This window comes from Suncus etruscus, chromosome 18 (assembly GCF_024139225.1).
Source record: "Suncus etruscus isolate mSunEtr1 chromosome 18, mSunEtr1.pri.cur, whole genome shotgun sequence".
NCBI classification, from domain to species: domain Eukaryota; kingdom Metazoa; phylum Chordata; class Mammalia; order Eulipotyphla; family Soricidae; genus Suncus; species Suncus etruscus.
In genome coordinates, this window is record NC_064865.1 from 47,569,563 (window position 1) to 47,585,359 (window position 15,797).

The following is a 15,797-nucleotide window of genomic DNA, read 5'->3' on the forward strand; positions in this document are numbered from 1 at the left end:
CCTTACCACGGTGGTATCTCTCCACTTTGGTTTTATTTGATCTTCTTCTTTTCTAGTCTTTCAACTTCCTTCTTTATACTTCTGCTCTACTAATTACTACTATTGTTTCCATTTCTGTGTGCGTGTCGGGGGTTCGGCCATACTTGACAGTGCTCAGGTTTAGTCCTGGTTCTACACTTAGGGTTCACATCTGGTGGTACTTGGAGACTATATGCACTCTGGGTCATGCCAGGCAAGCAAGCCTCTTTTGTTTTTGTTTTTGTTTTTGTGGTTTTTGGGTCACACCCGGCAGTGCTCAGGGGTTATTCCTGGCTCCAGGCTCAGAAATTGCTCCTGGCAGGCACGGGGGACCATATGGGGCGCCGGGATTTGAACCGATGACCTCCTGCATGAAGGGCAAACGCCTTACCTCCATGCTATCTCTCCGGCCCCGAAAGCAAGCCTCTTATTCCCCATTCCTCCAGTTCCCTACTACTTCCTTTAAAATAATTTTGAGTTTTTCTAACTCAAACTTTATCCTTAAAGACTATGAAGCTCTAAAATGCCAGGAATTCCCTCTCATCTCCTTTTAAAAATGATAACCACAATACCAATACCATATCTTTATATAATAAAAAATCCTACTCTTTTTTTGGTTTTTGGGCCACATGCGGCCACACTCAGGGGTTACTCCTGGCTCTGTGCTCAGAAATCGCTCCTGGCAGGCTTGGGGGGACCAGATGGGATGCTGGGATTTAAACCACCTTCCTTCTGCATGCAAAGCAAACACCCTACCTTCATGCTTTCTCTTCAGCCCCCCAAATCCTAAATATTACAAAAAAAAACACCCTATCACGGGGCCGGAGAGATAGTATGGAGGTAAGGTGCTTGCCTTTCATGCAGAAGGTCATCGGTTCAAATCCTGGCATCCCATATGGTCCTCCGTACCTGCCAGGAACAATTTCTGAGCATGGAGCCAGGAGTAACTCCTGAGCACTGCTGGGTGTGACCCAAAAACCACACACACACACACACACACACACACACACACACACACACACACACACACACACACACCAAAAAATCCTATCACTACTCAAAGACTTCAGAAATGTTTTCACAGAAATGGTTTCACAGTTAAGTTTAGATCAAGACAGAAATAGCTTTGACAGGGTTGGAGAGAGGGTAAGGTCCTTGCCTTGCTTACAGCAACCAGAGTTCAATCACATACAGTGACCCAATTCAGGAGTGCCTCCTGAGCACAGAGCCAGGAGTAAATCTCAGCCTCTCTGGTTGTGGGCCCAAAACCATCTTACTGTTTTTTTTTAACATTAATCACTGAAATTTATGCTTTAGATAATTAATAACTAACTTGTCCCTTTTTTCATGTAAAGAGTTCCACAGTCTGAGTCATGCTAACTGAATTCTCTGTGTTGTCATGCCAGTAAATATTAATAGTAAGATCTAGTGTCCTGCCGGGCGGTGGCGCTAGAGGTAAGGTGCCTGCCTTGCCTGCGCTAGCCTTGGACGGATCGCGGTTCGATCCCCCGGTGTCCCATACGGTCCCCCAAGCCAGGAGCAACTTCTGAGCGCATAGCCAGGAGTAACCCCTGAGCGTTACCGGGTGTGGCCCAAAAACACGGAAAAAAAAAAAAATAAAAAAAAAAGATCTAGTGTCCTGATTAGATTAGGGACCAGTTGGTTTTATTTCCTCTCTTGCTTTTTCTGTAAACAAAAGGAACCAGAATGGTCTTTCTTTACCTAAAAACCAGAAATCTTTGTGTGTGTATGTGTGTGTGTGTGTGTGTGTGTGTGTGTGTGTGAATGTTGGGGTGTTACTTATTTCTCTACTATCTCTCTGGTTGTGGTCAGAAGAAATACTTAATGTAATGATTGAACTACCCTAGGATTTACTTTTGTGACCTCCTGTAAGATATGGCTTTTGTGTTTTTTTTGTTTGTTTGTTTTTGGGCCACACCCAGTGTTGCTCAGGGGTTACTCCTGGCTGTCTGCTCAGAAACAGCTCCTGGCAGGCACAGGGGACCATATGGGACACCAGGATTCCAACCAACCACCTTAGGTCCTGGATCAGCTGCTTGCAAGGCAAATGCCGCTGTGCTATCTCTCCAGGCCCAGACATAGCCTTTTTTTTTTTTTTTTTTTTTGGTGTGGTTTTGGGTCACACCCGGCAGTGCTCAGGGGTTATTCCTGGCTCCAGGCTCAGAAATTGCTCCTGGCAGGCAGGGGGAGGGGGGGGCATATGGGATGCCGGGATTTGAACCAATGACCCCCTGCATGAAAGGCAAACGCCTTACCTCCATGCTATCTGTCCGGCCCCCCAGACATGGCTTTTTAATTTTTTTTTTTAATTGGGAGCACACCCAGCAACAATCAGGAGTTACTCCTGCCTCTGAACTCAGAAATCACTCCTGGCAGGGTCTGAGAACCATATGAGAAGCCGAAGATCCAATCCGGGTCGGTCTCAGGTTGGCTGCATGCAAGGCAAACAACGCCCTACCCACTGTACTATCACTCTGGCCCCTGTAAGACAAGTTCTTGTTTTGGGTCACTCCTCATGGTGCTACTCCTGAAATGGAGCTGAGGTTTGCTGACTATGCTTAGGGACCACGTGGTGCTGGGAATCAAATCTAGAACCTCTGCTGTGCAAAGTATGTGCTCAGTCCTCTAATATTTATCTCCCAAGTTCATATAATATTTCTACTGGCCTTATCCCTTTCTGGCAGCTTTGAAGAATAGTCAGGCAAACACTGAGTTTCCCCAGGAGAGGATGTGACTTTTCCTCTGTCATTTCTGGAAAGTAGCACCTCTGAAATGATTTATGTTGTGCTCTTTTCTTGTACAAAGGTGGTTCTCTGTATTAGCGGATTAAGAAAGGAAATGGAAACATGGGGCTGGAGAGGCAGGAGCATGGCCATGCTTTGTATGCAGGTGTCCCAGGTGTGATCTGTGGTGCCCCATGGTCTCCCAGTATCACCAGAGGCCTGGACTTGGTTCCCAGCATTGCATGAACAATTCTTTCTCTCCCTTCTCTCTATCTTTCTCTATCTGGTTCACCAGGGGGCTTCCTTTGTACAGACAGGCAGGCCTGGCACACACCCTCTTTCATTGCCTTCCATAAGCCCAGAGTTCCAAACCCCTGGGTGCCAACCCATCCCGAGGCACAAAGCCAGGCACTGCAGGTGCTCACATTGTGGACGCTGGGCGTGCTGAGGCTTCTCCGCAGTTGTCGTGTTTTGTTGGACAGAGCTTCCTTCACGGTCACGGCCTGCAAGCAGTGAACAAGGTTAATGTTTTATTTCTGTTGATGGCTTTACAGAGGCTTTAGGAAACAGAGATTGAGATAGCTGGAACCTGACTGGATCCAAATCCCTTTTCTAGGGCCAGAGCTATACAGCAGGTAGGGCATTTGTCTGGCATGGCTGACCCAGGTTTTATCCTCGACATCCCATATGAGTTTTCCTGAGTGTAGAGCAAGGAGTAAATCTAAGTATTGCTGGGTGTGGCCCCCAAATAATAATAAAACCAAACAATCAAGCAAAAAAAAAATTGTATCTATAAACCCAGAATCATTCATTGGTTTGTTTTTGGTTTGGGGGTTACACCCAGCAGTGTTTGTTCTGGCTCTGTGCTCAAGGGTTGCTCCGAGCAATGCTTAAGGGACCACAGCCTGCCGGGGATTGAATCTGGGTCTTCCTCATGCAAAGCACAGGATCTAGACTTTTGACTTATTTCTCTAGCCCCCCAAGCCTGGAATATTATTGTATCCACTACATTTCTTTTGGTGTTTAATATTTCTTTTTTGTTTTTGTGCCGTACCCTGTGGTGTTCAGTGGTTACTCCTTGCTCTGTGCTCAGAAATCACTCCTGGAGGCTAGGGGACCATATGGGATGCCAGGGATCAAACCTAGGTCCGTTCTGGATTGGTCATGTGTAAGGCCTGTAAGGCCCTACTGCTGTGCTATCTCTTCGGCCCCTCACTTCTAACCCAGGACTGATAACAGTGTTTAGCTCAAAGGGGTGCATGAAATACAGCAACATATCTGAATCCCTTCAGCAGAGTCTTCAAGGAGGCATCCCACGGAGCAGTGGCATTGAACTCTGCTGTGCCCGGATCGAAGCAGCTGTCTTGCCTAACCACACTTGTCCCTGCATTGCTCCTTCACTTGTCAGCATCAGCAGGAAGATGCTGGGTACATACATTCATCTTTGCTCCCTGGGGGTCATGGCAGATGAGCTCAGCCTTGGCCTAGATGCATGGTTACTTGCCTGCCGGAGCCGTTCAAGGCTCAGAATGTTCTCGACCTGCAGCACGCCCCGGGTATACTTCTCGATGTATGTCTCTCCATCTGACGCACCTTCGTTCTCGCTCCTGGCTGCCATGAGGGCCAGTGTTTCCCGGTCTTCAATCTCCTCGGTGGCCTAAGGTGACAAGAAGGCAGAATTCTGAGAGTGGCAGGCTGTCCTCCAAGTCAGGGTGAGAAAGTTATTCAACTGTTGTGAGGTTTGGGGTCAAAGGTCAAAGGGTGATATGCAGTTTGGGGTCAAAGGTCAAAGGGTATATTATAGGATGCACTCTGGGTTCACTGGTGGTGGGAATGGCCCTGACTCATTGTATATCTGAAATTCAATTGTGAAGGACTCTGTAGATCACAATGGTTTCAATAAACCAACCAAACAAACAAAAAGGCTGGGATTGTAATGATAGATAGCACAGCAGGGAAGGTGTTTGCTTTGCATGTGGTCAACCTGGGTTCAGTCCCCAGCACTCCATATGGTCCCCTAGCCCAACAGGAATGATTCCTGAATGCAGAACCACAAGTAAACCCTGAGCATCGCTATTTGTCATCCCAAATCCCAAGAAACCTCAAACATTGGGCCGGAGAGATAGCCTGGAGGTAAGGCGTTTGCCTTTCATGCAGGAGGTCATCGATTCAAATTCTGGTGTCCCATATGGGGGACCATGTTTGCCAGGAGCAATTTCTGAGCCTGGAGCCAGGAATAACCCCTGAGCACTGCCAGGTGTGACCCAAAAAAATCACACACACACACACACACAAAAAAGAAACCTCAAACAGCAGCAATAAAAAATTTTGAGGCTCAACACGTCCCCCCTTATCTCTTCATATGTGGAAAAGAGACACATCTTTTACCTTTGGTATGTTTGACACTATTTCATAGGTCACTCCGCAGGAATAAAAAATATTTTTCAGTGATATTCTCCTCTTCAAACTTTGGGTGAAGCTCTGAGGGAAAGAAAGGCTGAATTACTGTGATGTGAAAATGGGGAAATTAATAAAAAAAGATGGGGAAATTATTTGGTGTTTACATATTGTATAAGTGCTAGTGGTGACTGTTTTACATACATACACACACATTCAGACCACACCCACATACCTACACACACCCATGCTTTGGTAAAAGAGGAAAATGCAATAGAAAATTCATGCCTGGTTGCATGTGGTTGACTCCAGATTGATTCCTGGTATCACATGATCTTCAATGGGTGTAGCACCCCCGAAAAGTAGGGAATGAAGAAAATATGTTTGGGACCCTTCTGAGAGACTAAAAATTGTATAATTGTGCTTGGGGGCTTGGCCACAGATTCTGTAGCCTGTCTGTCTTTCCCCAGCCCTTGGCCACCCTTTAGTCCTCACTGAGGTCTTACCAGCCCCTCTCAGCACTAGCGGGGATTTTGGTTTTAATTTAAGTGCCTCTGAGATGAAATCCAAGGAGGCAGCAGAATAAGGACTTGCTGGGGCCTGAGGCCATTTACATCTGTCATTAAATTCCCAGAGATAACACAGGGATTAAGGCACTAGTCCTGAATGTGACTGACCCTAGTTCGATCCCTGACATCCTGATACAGTCCCCAGGAGTTATTCCTTAGCACAGAGCCAGAGCATGGAATACCCCAGAGCACTACCCTGGGTGACCCCCAAACTCAAACCAAACTCAAAAGATATGCCAGGGTGCTTTGGCTTCCGAAACAGGTCAAGGACTAGGACTCAGCCTGCAATGGCCCCTGCTTTTCTCATACCCTATTACACTGGTCATACAGGAGCTGAAGAGCTGCAGCCTCTAGGCTGTGCATAAAATCTGCAGCCCTGTTGCACAGCCCCCCCAGATGGCCCAGTGACAGAAGGGAGGCATTTCCAACACACATATCCAGGCAGTGATAGGCCTGTTCCTACCTCTTTTCCTTTTTCGTTTTTGTTTTTGGGTCACACTCGGCGGCATGCAGGAGTCACTCCTGGCTCTGCACTCAGAAGTCGCTCCTGGCAGACTCGGGGGACCATATGGGATGCTGGGATTCAAACTGGGGTCCGTCCTGAATTGGCCCCTTGCAAAGCAAATGTCTTACCACTCGCTATGCTATAGCTCTGGCACTACCTGTTTGTTGTAGATATTGGCTGCAATCCGCTTCCGCAGCACCAGCTCCATGGCCGCTGGGTGGCTGAGCTGCACCGTGGTCTTCACGATCAGGTAGATTCTTTCGTTGGGAGGTGTGACCCGGTTTAAGTGCACAGAGTCATGCACTGATGAGTCCCAAGAGGCCGTGGCTGAAACCTGCGGATGGGGACAGAGGGACAGAGACCAGATACAATGAGGGATAGCAGGGACATGGTCATGGTTGGCTGCTTCCCAGGCCCTCAACTGTGCGGTGCCACTTAAGGGGCTGTTACCTCCTCGTCGCTATGTCGGATGATGGGCAGGTAGAAGAACTGGCTGCCATGTTCCTTGGGCAGGATGGAGTTCACCCCCGATGCGTGGGGGCCCACGAGTTGCTCATTGGCACTCAGGTCGTCTGCTGAGAAGGCACAGAAGTGTAAGAAGGGTGGAAGGTCAGATTTTTGGTTTCTTTTTTTTTTTGAATCACAGCCAGCCATGCTCAGGACTTACTCCTGGCTCTGTGCTCATGGTTTACTCCTGGAAAGGCTTGGGAGACCATGTGGAGTGCCGAGTTTTGAACTCAGATTGGCTACTTGCAAGTGCCCTGCCTGCTGTACCATCTCTCCAGCCCCCAGAAGCACCCACATTTACAATATGCAGTTTATATATAAAGGTTGTACATAACACTCTTTTTGTTTGTTTGTTTGTTTGGTTTTTGGCCCACGCCTCGTGGCATTCAAAGGTTACTCCTGGCTCTGAACTCAAAAATTGCTCCTAGCGGGGCCGGGCGGTGGCGCTGGAGCTAAGGTGCCTGCCTTGCCTGCGCACGGACCGCGGTTCGATCCCCCGGCGTCCCATATGGTCCCCCAAGAAGCCAGGAGCAACTTCTGAGCGCATAGCCAGGAGTAACCCCTGAGCGTCACAGGGTGTGGCCCAAAAACCAAAAAAAAAAAAAAAAAAAAAAAATTGCTCCTAGCAGGCTCAGAGGACCATATGAGATGCTAGAGATCAAACCCGTGTCTGTCCCAGGCCATCTACATGCAAGGCAAATGCCCTATTGCTGTGTTATTGCTCGAGCCCCAACACTCTTTCTTTTTAACCCTCTTTTTCTTCTTTTTTTGGGCCACACCTGGTGACACTCAGGGGTTACTCCTGGCTATGCGCTCAGAAATCGCTCCTGGGTTGTGGGGACCATATGAGATGCCGGGGATCGAACCTGGTTCATCCTAGGTTAGCGTGTGCAAGGCAAATGCCCTACTACTTGTGCCACCACTCTGGCCCTTTAACCCTCTTTTTATTCCTTACCCTGTGACTGGAGTCGAGACTTCATGACCAATAGTTCTTTATCCTTAACCCCAATAATTATGAGAGTCTCAGGGGAACCTCCCATAAACCAGAAAGAACAGTGCCGAGAGAGACAATCCAGGAGCTAAGGCCTTGCATCCTGTGGACCCGGTTCAATTTCTGGCACTGCAGAGGGTTCCCTAGGCACTGTCTATATTGAGTCTATATTATAAAAATACTTGCTTCTGAGCAGATAACCAGGAGTAATCCCTGAGCATCGGGTGTGCCCCAAAACCAGAAAAAAAGGAAAAAGAAAAAAGAATGGTATGGTGGCTATCTTCCTAGGTGCACTGTTTTTGTTTTTTTTTTTTGTTTGTTTGTTTTTTAGAGTAATATAAACACACCTTCCAATTCTGCTGCTGTTTGATGTCCAACACTCCTATTAGACCTACTGGAGCTGCTGTCAATTCTCTTGAGTTTCCTTTCTGATTTGGTCTTCAATCCTCTGCCCCAGACCAGTCAGAAGTGGAGTGGGAGAGCAGGATAGATAGTCAACACGGAGGACACTTGCCTTGCACATGCTGGCTTGGATTTGAGCCCCACACATGGTGACCTAAGCACTGCTAGGAGTTATCCATGAGTGCAGAGGCAGAAATAAGACCTGAGCACTGCTGGGGCTGGCCCCAAAACTACCCCCAACAAACAGAGAGAGTAAAAGAGAGAAACAATGCATGTAGTAAGATGCCTGAGTGTGGATCCCGGGGCCACAAGGTGCTGAGTAAAGTCTAGACTAGAGTGACCCTCAAGAACAGAGCTGGAAGCAACTCTAGGTCATCACCAGTGTGACCCCCTATCAGTGGTCCTCAAACTATGGCCCGCAGGCCACATATTGTATTTGTATCTGTTTTGTTTCTTCATTGCAAAATAAGATATATGCAATATGCATAAGAATTCGTTCATAAGTTTTGTTTTTATTATAGTCAGACCCTCCAATGGTCTGAGGGACAGTGAACTGGCCCCCTGTTTAAAAAGTTTGACGGGCCCGGAGAGATAGCAAAGCAGCGTTTGCCTTGCAAGCAGCCGATCCAGGACCAAAGGTGGTTGGTTCGAATCCCAGTGTCCCATATGGTCCCCCGTGCCTGCCAGGAGCTATTTCTGAGCAGACAGCCAGGAGTCACCCCTGAGCACTGCTGGGTGTGGCCCCCCCCCAAAAAAAAAAAAGTTTGAGGACCCCTGCCCTAAGATGAAAAGAAAATTTAACCATTAAACTTTTTAATTTTTTTTTTTTGGGTCACACCCAGCAACACTCAGGGGTTATTCCTGGCTCTATGCTCAGAAATTGCTTTTGGCAGGCTCAGGGGATGATATGGGATGCCAGAATTCGAACCACATCATTCCGCATGCAAGGCAAATGCCCTACCTCCATGTTATCTCTCCAGCCCCAAATTTTTTAATTCTTCTTTTTTTTTATATTCCAAGATAAAGTGTGTAATGGTCATGTTACATCATATATATCAGTTTATCTGTAGTCCTATGTAAAAATGTATATGTAAGTAGAGGTCTAATTTAAAGTATAATAACTCTTGGTTATTTCTGACTTGAAGAAAAGATAGTTATAGAAAATGTTTGGGACAATTAGAAGGAAGTAAACAAGGAAAGGAGGAAGGAATGAGGAAGGAAAAAAGGGAGGAAGGAAGAAAGGAAGGAAGAAAGGGAGGGAGGGAAGAAAGAAGAAAGAATGAAGAAAGGAAGGAAATAAGGGAGAAAGGAAGAAGGAAGAGAGGAAGGAAGGAAGACCCATTAAACTTAAAAATATTAATAAACAATCATTTCACCTGCATATCTTCAGACTGATGAGAAAAACTCTAAGACAAGTGGGTCTAAAGAGATTACAAAGGGATGGGTGGGGCAGGAGGGAAACTGGGGACATTGGTGGTGGGAAATAAATACTGGTGAAGAGATGGGTATCAGAACATTGTAGGAACGAGGGGCCAGAGAGATAGCACAGTGGTAGGGCATTTGCCTTGAACATGGCTGATCCAGGATGGATCCAGGTTCAATCCCTGGCATCCCATCTGGTTCCCCGAGCCTGCCAGGAGTGATTTCTGAGTGCAGAATCTGGAGTAACTCCTGAGCACTGCTGGGTGTGGCCCAAAAATAAAAACAAAACAAACAAACCAAAAATGTTGTAGGAACGAAACTCAGCTATCAACAACATTGTAACTCGTATCTCGCGGTGATTTAATAAAAAAAACTTCCAAGCCAAACCAAAAATAAAGAGATCACAAAGTCTAATAAAATGACATGACCCCCTAGAACGTGTGGGGTCCCCTTACCATTCAAATCTAGGAAGAGAACTGGTATGTGGGTTTCCATTCCAGGCGGCGGGACCCTGCATTTAATCAGAACAAAATATACACTTTACATCTTGTTAAATTCAATACTGCAAGAGGCTAAGAAGAAGAGCCACAGGGTCAATTAATGAAACAATTTCCCACTTCGTGACATTACTGTTGATATAAGTCAGGGAAGTTATATGACTCCTAGAAAGGATGATTATTATAGGAATGACATACCACTGACAGAAACAAAGAATAAGTTAGGGGCCGGAGAGGTGGCGCTAGAGGTAAGGTGTTTGCCTTGCAAGCACTAGCCAAGGAAGAACTGTGGTTCGATCCCCCGGCGTCCCATATGGTCCCCCCAAGCCAGGGGCAATTTTTGAGTGCTTAGCCAGGAGTAACCCCTGAGCATCAAATGGGTGTGGCCGAAAAACCAAAATAAATAAATAAATAAATAAAAAGAAAAAAAAAAGAAGAAACAAAGAATAAGCATGTGCATGCGCGCGCGCGCGCGCACACACACACACACACACACACACACACACGCAAACACATCTTTTAGGCCATATTTTGTAGTGCTCAGGGCTTACTCCTGGCTCTGTGCTCAGGGATCCCACCTAGCAGAATTTGGGGGATGATAGAGGGAAATAGGAATCAATCTAAGCTGCATGTAAGACAAGCATCTACTCACTATACCGTATCTCTAGCCCCTTAAGTCCAATATTTTTTACTTATTTATTTTTTGTTTTTTTTTGGGTGACACCCGGCAGCGCTCAGGGCTTACTCCTGGCTCTACACTCAGAAATTGCTCCTGGCAGGCTCAGGGGACCATATGGGATGCCAGGTTTCGAACCACCATCCTTCTGCATGCAAGGCAAATGCCTTACCTCCAGGCTGTCTCTCCAGCCCAAGTTTGATATTTTAATAGCTCAAAGGACACGTGACAGGAAAGAGGGATAGGCAGGAAAAATGAATCAATAATTTGCTCAGAAAGGATCTATTTGTGCCAGAATCACCTGTGGGTCAGAGCTGTGACTCATCAATAGAGAATTTGTCGTGAATGTATAAGGCCTTGGGTTTGAACCCCAGCATTGCAAAAATAAAGAGATGGAAAAAAAATCGCCCAGTGATTTCTTAACAGAAAAAAATTTGGGTCTACCTTTCTTTTAAATAAGGATTACTAGAGCTGAAACCTAAAACTCTATGTTTTACAAACATTTAAGGGGATCTGTAGTGTTTGTTTTAGTTTTGGGGCCACATCCAGCAACACTCAGGGGTTACTCCTGGCTCTGCACTCAGAAATAGCTCCCGGCAGGCTCGGGAAGCCATATGGGATGTTGGGGATGGAAACCCGGTATGCCATGTGCATGGAAAATGCCCTACCTGCTGTGCTATCGCTTTGGCCTTAGTAAATAGAAGAAATATCTAGTGCACAACTGACTGCTCCCACAAATAATCAGGTCCTCCCGCCATGATACCCAGGGAAAATTATTTTCAATACATGATTTGTGGAGCTAAATGCTATGAAGGCTCTGTAGAGCTCAAAGAAATTGCTATCACACAAGGATTAATTACCCAGATTCCAGGCAATTAGTACAACATAAAAATTACATGTTCATCAGAAAATTTAAGTTAGTGGTGGAGTTTTACTACATAAAGTCAGACTCCCTTCTCATTGAGTGGATCAAATGAGACCCCTCCTCCCTCCCTGGCACCCCAGGGTCTCTGTCTAGCTGACTCCTTCTCTCAGAACCTGAAGTCACAAACTTTTATTTCCTCAAGAATCTGTACCTAGGCACAATCTCTGTTGAACATAAATTCAGTTTTACTCCCACTGAGATTTTTATGTGCTTTTGCTGGACCAGCCAAGAAGAACCCTGATATGTAATGAATCATTTTTAATTAATTTGGCTGCTGAAAAGAATAATTATAAAAGCTGGGCCCAGAGCAATAACACAATGTTAGGACGTTTGTCTTGCACGGGGCTAACCCAGGACTGATCTGGGTTTGGTCGTTGGCATCCCCTATAGTCCCCCAGCCTGCCAGGGGTGATTTCTGAGCGCAGAGCCAGGAGTAACCCGACTGCCACTGGGTGTGACCCAACCCCTCCCCCCAAAAAACCCTGAAAAAATTATAGAAAGTAAATCCATATCTATTGGCCCTCCAGGACTATGTTATGCTGCTTTTTATCGTCATTCACTGGACTGATGGGTCAATTCATGACAGCAGAGTGATTACTGTTTAATGATCACTATGTTGGTTTTTTTTTTTTTTTTTTTTTTTGGTTTTTGGGCCACACCCGGCAGTGCTCAGGGGTTACTCCTGGCTATCTGCTCAGAAATAACTCCTGGCAGGCACGGGGGACCTTATGGGACACTGGGATTCGAACCAACCACCTTAGGTTCTGGATCGGCTGCTTGCAAGGCAAACACCGCTGTGCTATCTCTCTGGGCCCTAATGATCACTATGTTAATGTTCACACTAAACAGGATTTAGGGCAGATTAAAAAAATATTGTTTGGGGGCTATAGAGATAGTATAACATCTGACCTGGGTTCAATCCCTGGCATCCCATATGGTGCCATGAGCCCACCAGGAGTGATTCCTGAGTGCAGAGTCAGGAGTAACCCCTGGGTACTGCCACTGTGGCGCAAACTAAAAGCAAACAAACTGACCAGTTTTTGGGGAGAAGTACTGAGTTTAAGGTGCTCGCTGGCCTAGCGCAGTGCTGACCCCAACTCATTCCCCAGCATCACATGTAGTTCCCTGAGCACCCATCAGGGGTCACTGCAGAGCAGAGCCTGGACTCACTCCTGAGCACTGCAGGCTGTGATTGCACTAAAGCTGTCATCCCTTCTCCCCCAAAACAGTGGCTGCCTCTCAAGAGGGGAAATAGCTCTCTATAGAGCCAGAATGATTTAAGTCCTGGGGTGAGCACCGCATGCAGAACAGCCTAGGGTTCTGGATGCTGGGAAGGCAATGCTGCTCTCAGGCTTCCTATAACGGGGAGGAAGGGGCAATAGAAATCCCCTGGGGAAGGGTGGCAGGGCCTGGTGGCATCTCATACTGGCCTGGCTCTTGCCATGCACCATACATGGAGGCCGGCGATACTTACCAGTCTGCGGGTGCCCCGGGGATGCCACTGCCGGGTGCGGGGACCAGCACTGCGTTCCTCTCCTCTGTCAGCCCCACCCACTGCTCCACCAGTCTTGCTTCCCGCTCCACATCATCTTCTGTCTTTTCTGTGGGAGAATGAGAGTGTAAACACTGAGACAGGAAAAGGGACCCAAAGAGCAATGCATGCTGGGGTGTCCAACAGGGGCTATAGGACACTCTCCATCCTGAGAAGGCTGTAAGGGGCCCCAGCATGAACTTCAAGCTGAGCTCAGGGTAGGCCCTGACCCACTGGAACCAACCAATAGGGACTGGGGACTAGAGGAAGAGAATATAAGGGGTTCCGGGTTTCTGTGCTAGGGAGTTAGTCCATGGGCAGGCCTGGCTTTATTTTTTTAATTTAAATTTTTGTTTGTTTGTTTTGGTTTTTGGATCTTGCCCGGTGGCACTCAGGGGTTACTCCTGGATCTGTGCTCAAAAATCGCTCCTGGCAGACTCAGAGGACCATATGGGATGCTGGGATTTGAACCAACGTCTGTCCTGGATCGACTGACTGCTTGCAAGGCAAGCCTTACCGCTGTGCTATCTCTCCGGCCTCAGTCCTGGCTTTAATACACTAAGCCAGGCATCCTCCACACCCTTGGAGTAATGATCAAATGCAAGAACAGGTCCAACATGCCTTTATTGGCTGTTTACCTTTTATTTTATTTTATTTATTTATTCATTCATTTATTTATTTATTTAGGTTTTTGGGCCACACCCGGCGGTGCTCAGGGGTTACTCCTGGCTGTCTGCTCAGAAATACCTCCTGGCAGGCATGGGGGACCATATGGGACACCGGGATTTGAACCAACCACCTTTGGTCCTGGATCGGCTGCTTGCAAAGCAAACGATGCTGTGCTATCTCTCCGGGCCCTTTATTTTATTTCTGAAAGAGGGCATGTCCGGTGGCACTCAGGGATTACTCCTGACTCTGTGTTCAGAAATTGCTCTTGGTAGGATAAGGAACTATATGGGTTCCTGGGGATTGAATTTTGGTTGGCCGTGTGTAAGGCAAACACCCTACCTGCTGTGCTATTATTTCAGCCCCACACCATCTACCTTTATACAAAGACACCATGTGCCACATTCTACAAAACTTGTTTTTTCTTCACTCTCGCAATGAACAGGAATTTTGGAGCTGGAGCGATAGCACAGCAGTAGGGCATTTGCCTTTTACATGGTTGACCCGGGATGGACCTGGGTTCGATCCTCGGCATCCCATATGGTTCCCCGAGTCTGCCAGGAGCAATTTCTGAGTAGAGAGCCAGGAGTAACTCCTGAGCACTGCCAGGTGTGGCCCAAAAAACATGTCCTCAAAGGACAAGAGATGCCACTCACAGTCAGAACTGTGGCGAGGCAAAACCACAAAGACCCTAGAGTTTTCCCACCTAGGGCAGAGACTGTCTGTCTCCGCGGAATGCAGGAGTTCATACCTTGCTTGTTGCTGACTTTCTTAATCTGCTCATCTAAGTATTCTCGCCGCTTAATGAGAGCATCCGACCACCTTTCTCTCACGCAGTTTAAGTCTTCCTCCTGCGGCAGGAAGGGAAACACGGTTGGCTGCAGGGTGCACCGCCCCTTATTCCTTTGGCTTTTTCTCTTTTCTTGACTTTTAATGCAGAAATAGGAAACGTTCGCATTGGGAAAGGCCACTGAACAGAGCTGTGTGTGATTAATTCGCGAGAAAGAAGAGGCCTGAGTAGCACTCGTTGCATGCTGACCACTGTCCCAGACCAGAGCCCAGAATTTCCACATAGGTAGGCGAATTCATGTAAAAGCCAGCAAAGCTGCCCCGACACCAGAACCCGGGATGATTTTTCACATATCAGTCACATATGTACTACTGGTGATTCCAAGCAAGAGGAAACCGGGAAACAGAGCCTGCAGCAGGGAGCAGTGAATGAAGCTGGCAATGACAGGCGCTGGCATGGCAGGGCAGAGTGTGAAGGCCCAATAGAGTGAACCTTCTGAAATGCAGACAGAAGGTGTGCAGAGAACCTAGTGAACTCACGGCCAAGATTTTTGCCTTCAAACACTACCATGAGGCGAAGGGAAAATGCCCATGCACACCCTCAGCATGCAGCCAGCCAAGACATGAGAAGCCCACAGCAGCGTCCTTTAGACTCAAGGTCAAGGACATGGCAGGAGCCCAGAGCCGAGAGGCATGAGTCGATGGCAATGCTGGGACCCCAGGGGAGCTGGGCTTGCTTTCTGTAAAATGATGGGGGAGAGAATGAACCCCTCTAATTGTATAGCCTAATTCTTGCTTAATCCTAATTCTAGTCTAACTCTTTAAGACATAAGGTCAAGAATAGACCCCCGAGAAGCTATAAATGACCTAAAATGCCCCCATATTTTACATTTAGGAAGGTGCTTGGTATAAACATGCTTTTAAAATATTAAGTGCTGGGTCAGAGTGATAGTACAGCGGGTAGGGCACTTGCCTTGCACCTGGGTTCGATTCCCGGCACCTTATATGGTCCCCTGAGCCTCACCGGGAGTGGTCCCAGAGCGCAGAGCCAGGAGAGAGCCCTGAGTACCACTGGATATGGCCCAAAAACAAACAAACAAAAATCAGTACAAAGACTGGGAACCCAAACTGGAAAACCTCCTCTTGGGTTTCGGCTTT

The 15,797-nt window shown here is 47.2% G+C and overlaps 1 protein-coding gene across 1 annotated transcript in view; it reads right to left on the reverse strand.

The window, feature by feature from the left end:
* The window catches only part of KIF13A (kinesin family member 13A), a 220,620-nt gene that overhangs the window by 20,600 nt on the left and 184,223 nt on the right, over positions 1-15,797 (reverse strand). The window contains exons 26-33 of the mRNA XM_049765233.1: positions 14,602-14,701; positions 13,128-13,254; positions 10,011-10,066; positions 6,684-6,808; positions 6,391-6,567; positions 5,151-5,243; positions 4,267-4,419; positions 3,188-3,265 (exon numbers count right to left, since the gene is read on the reverse strand). Coding sequence (XP_049621190.1) covers positions 3,188-3,265; positions 4,267-4,419; positions 5,151-5,243; positions 6,391-6,567; positions 6,684-6,808; positions 10,011-10,066; positions 13,128-13,254; positions 14,602-14,701 — 909 coding nt within the window. The remainder of the gene's footprint in view (positions 1-3,187; positions 3,266-4,266; positions 4,420-5,150; positions 5,244-6,390; positions 6,568-6,683; positions 6,809-10,010; positions 10,067-13,127; positions 13,255-14,601; positions 14,702-15,797) is intronic.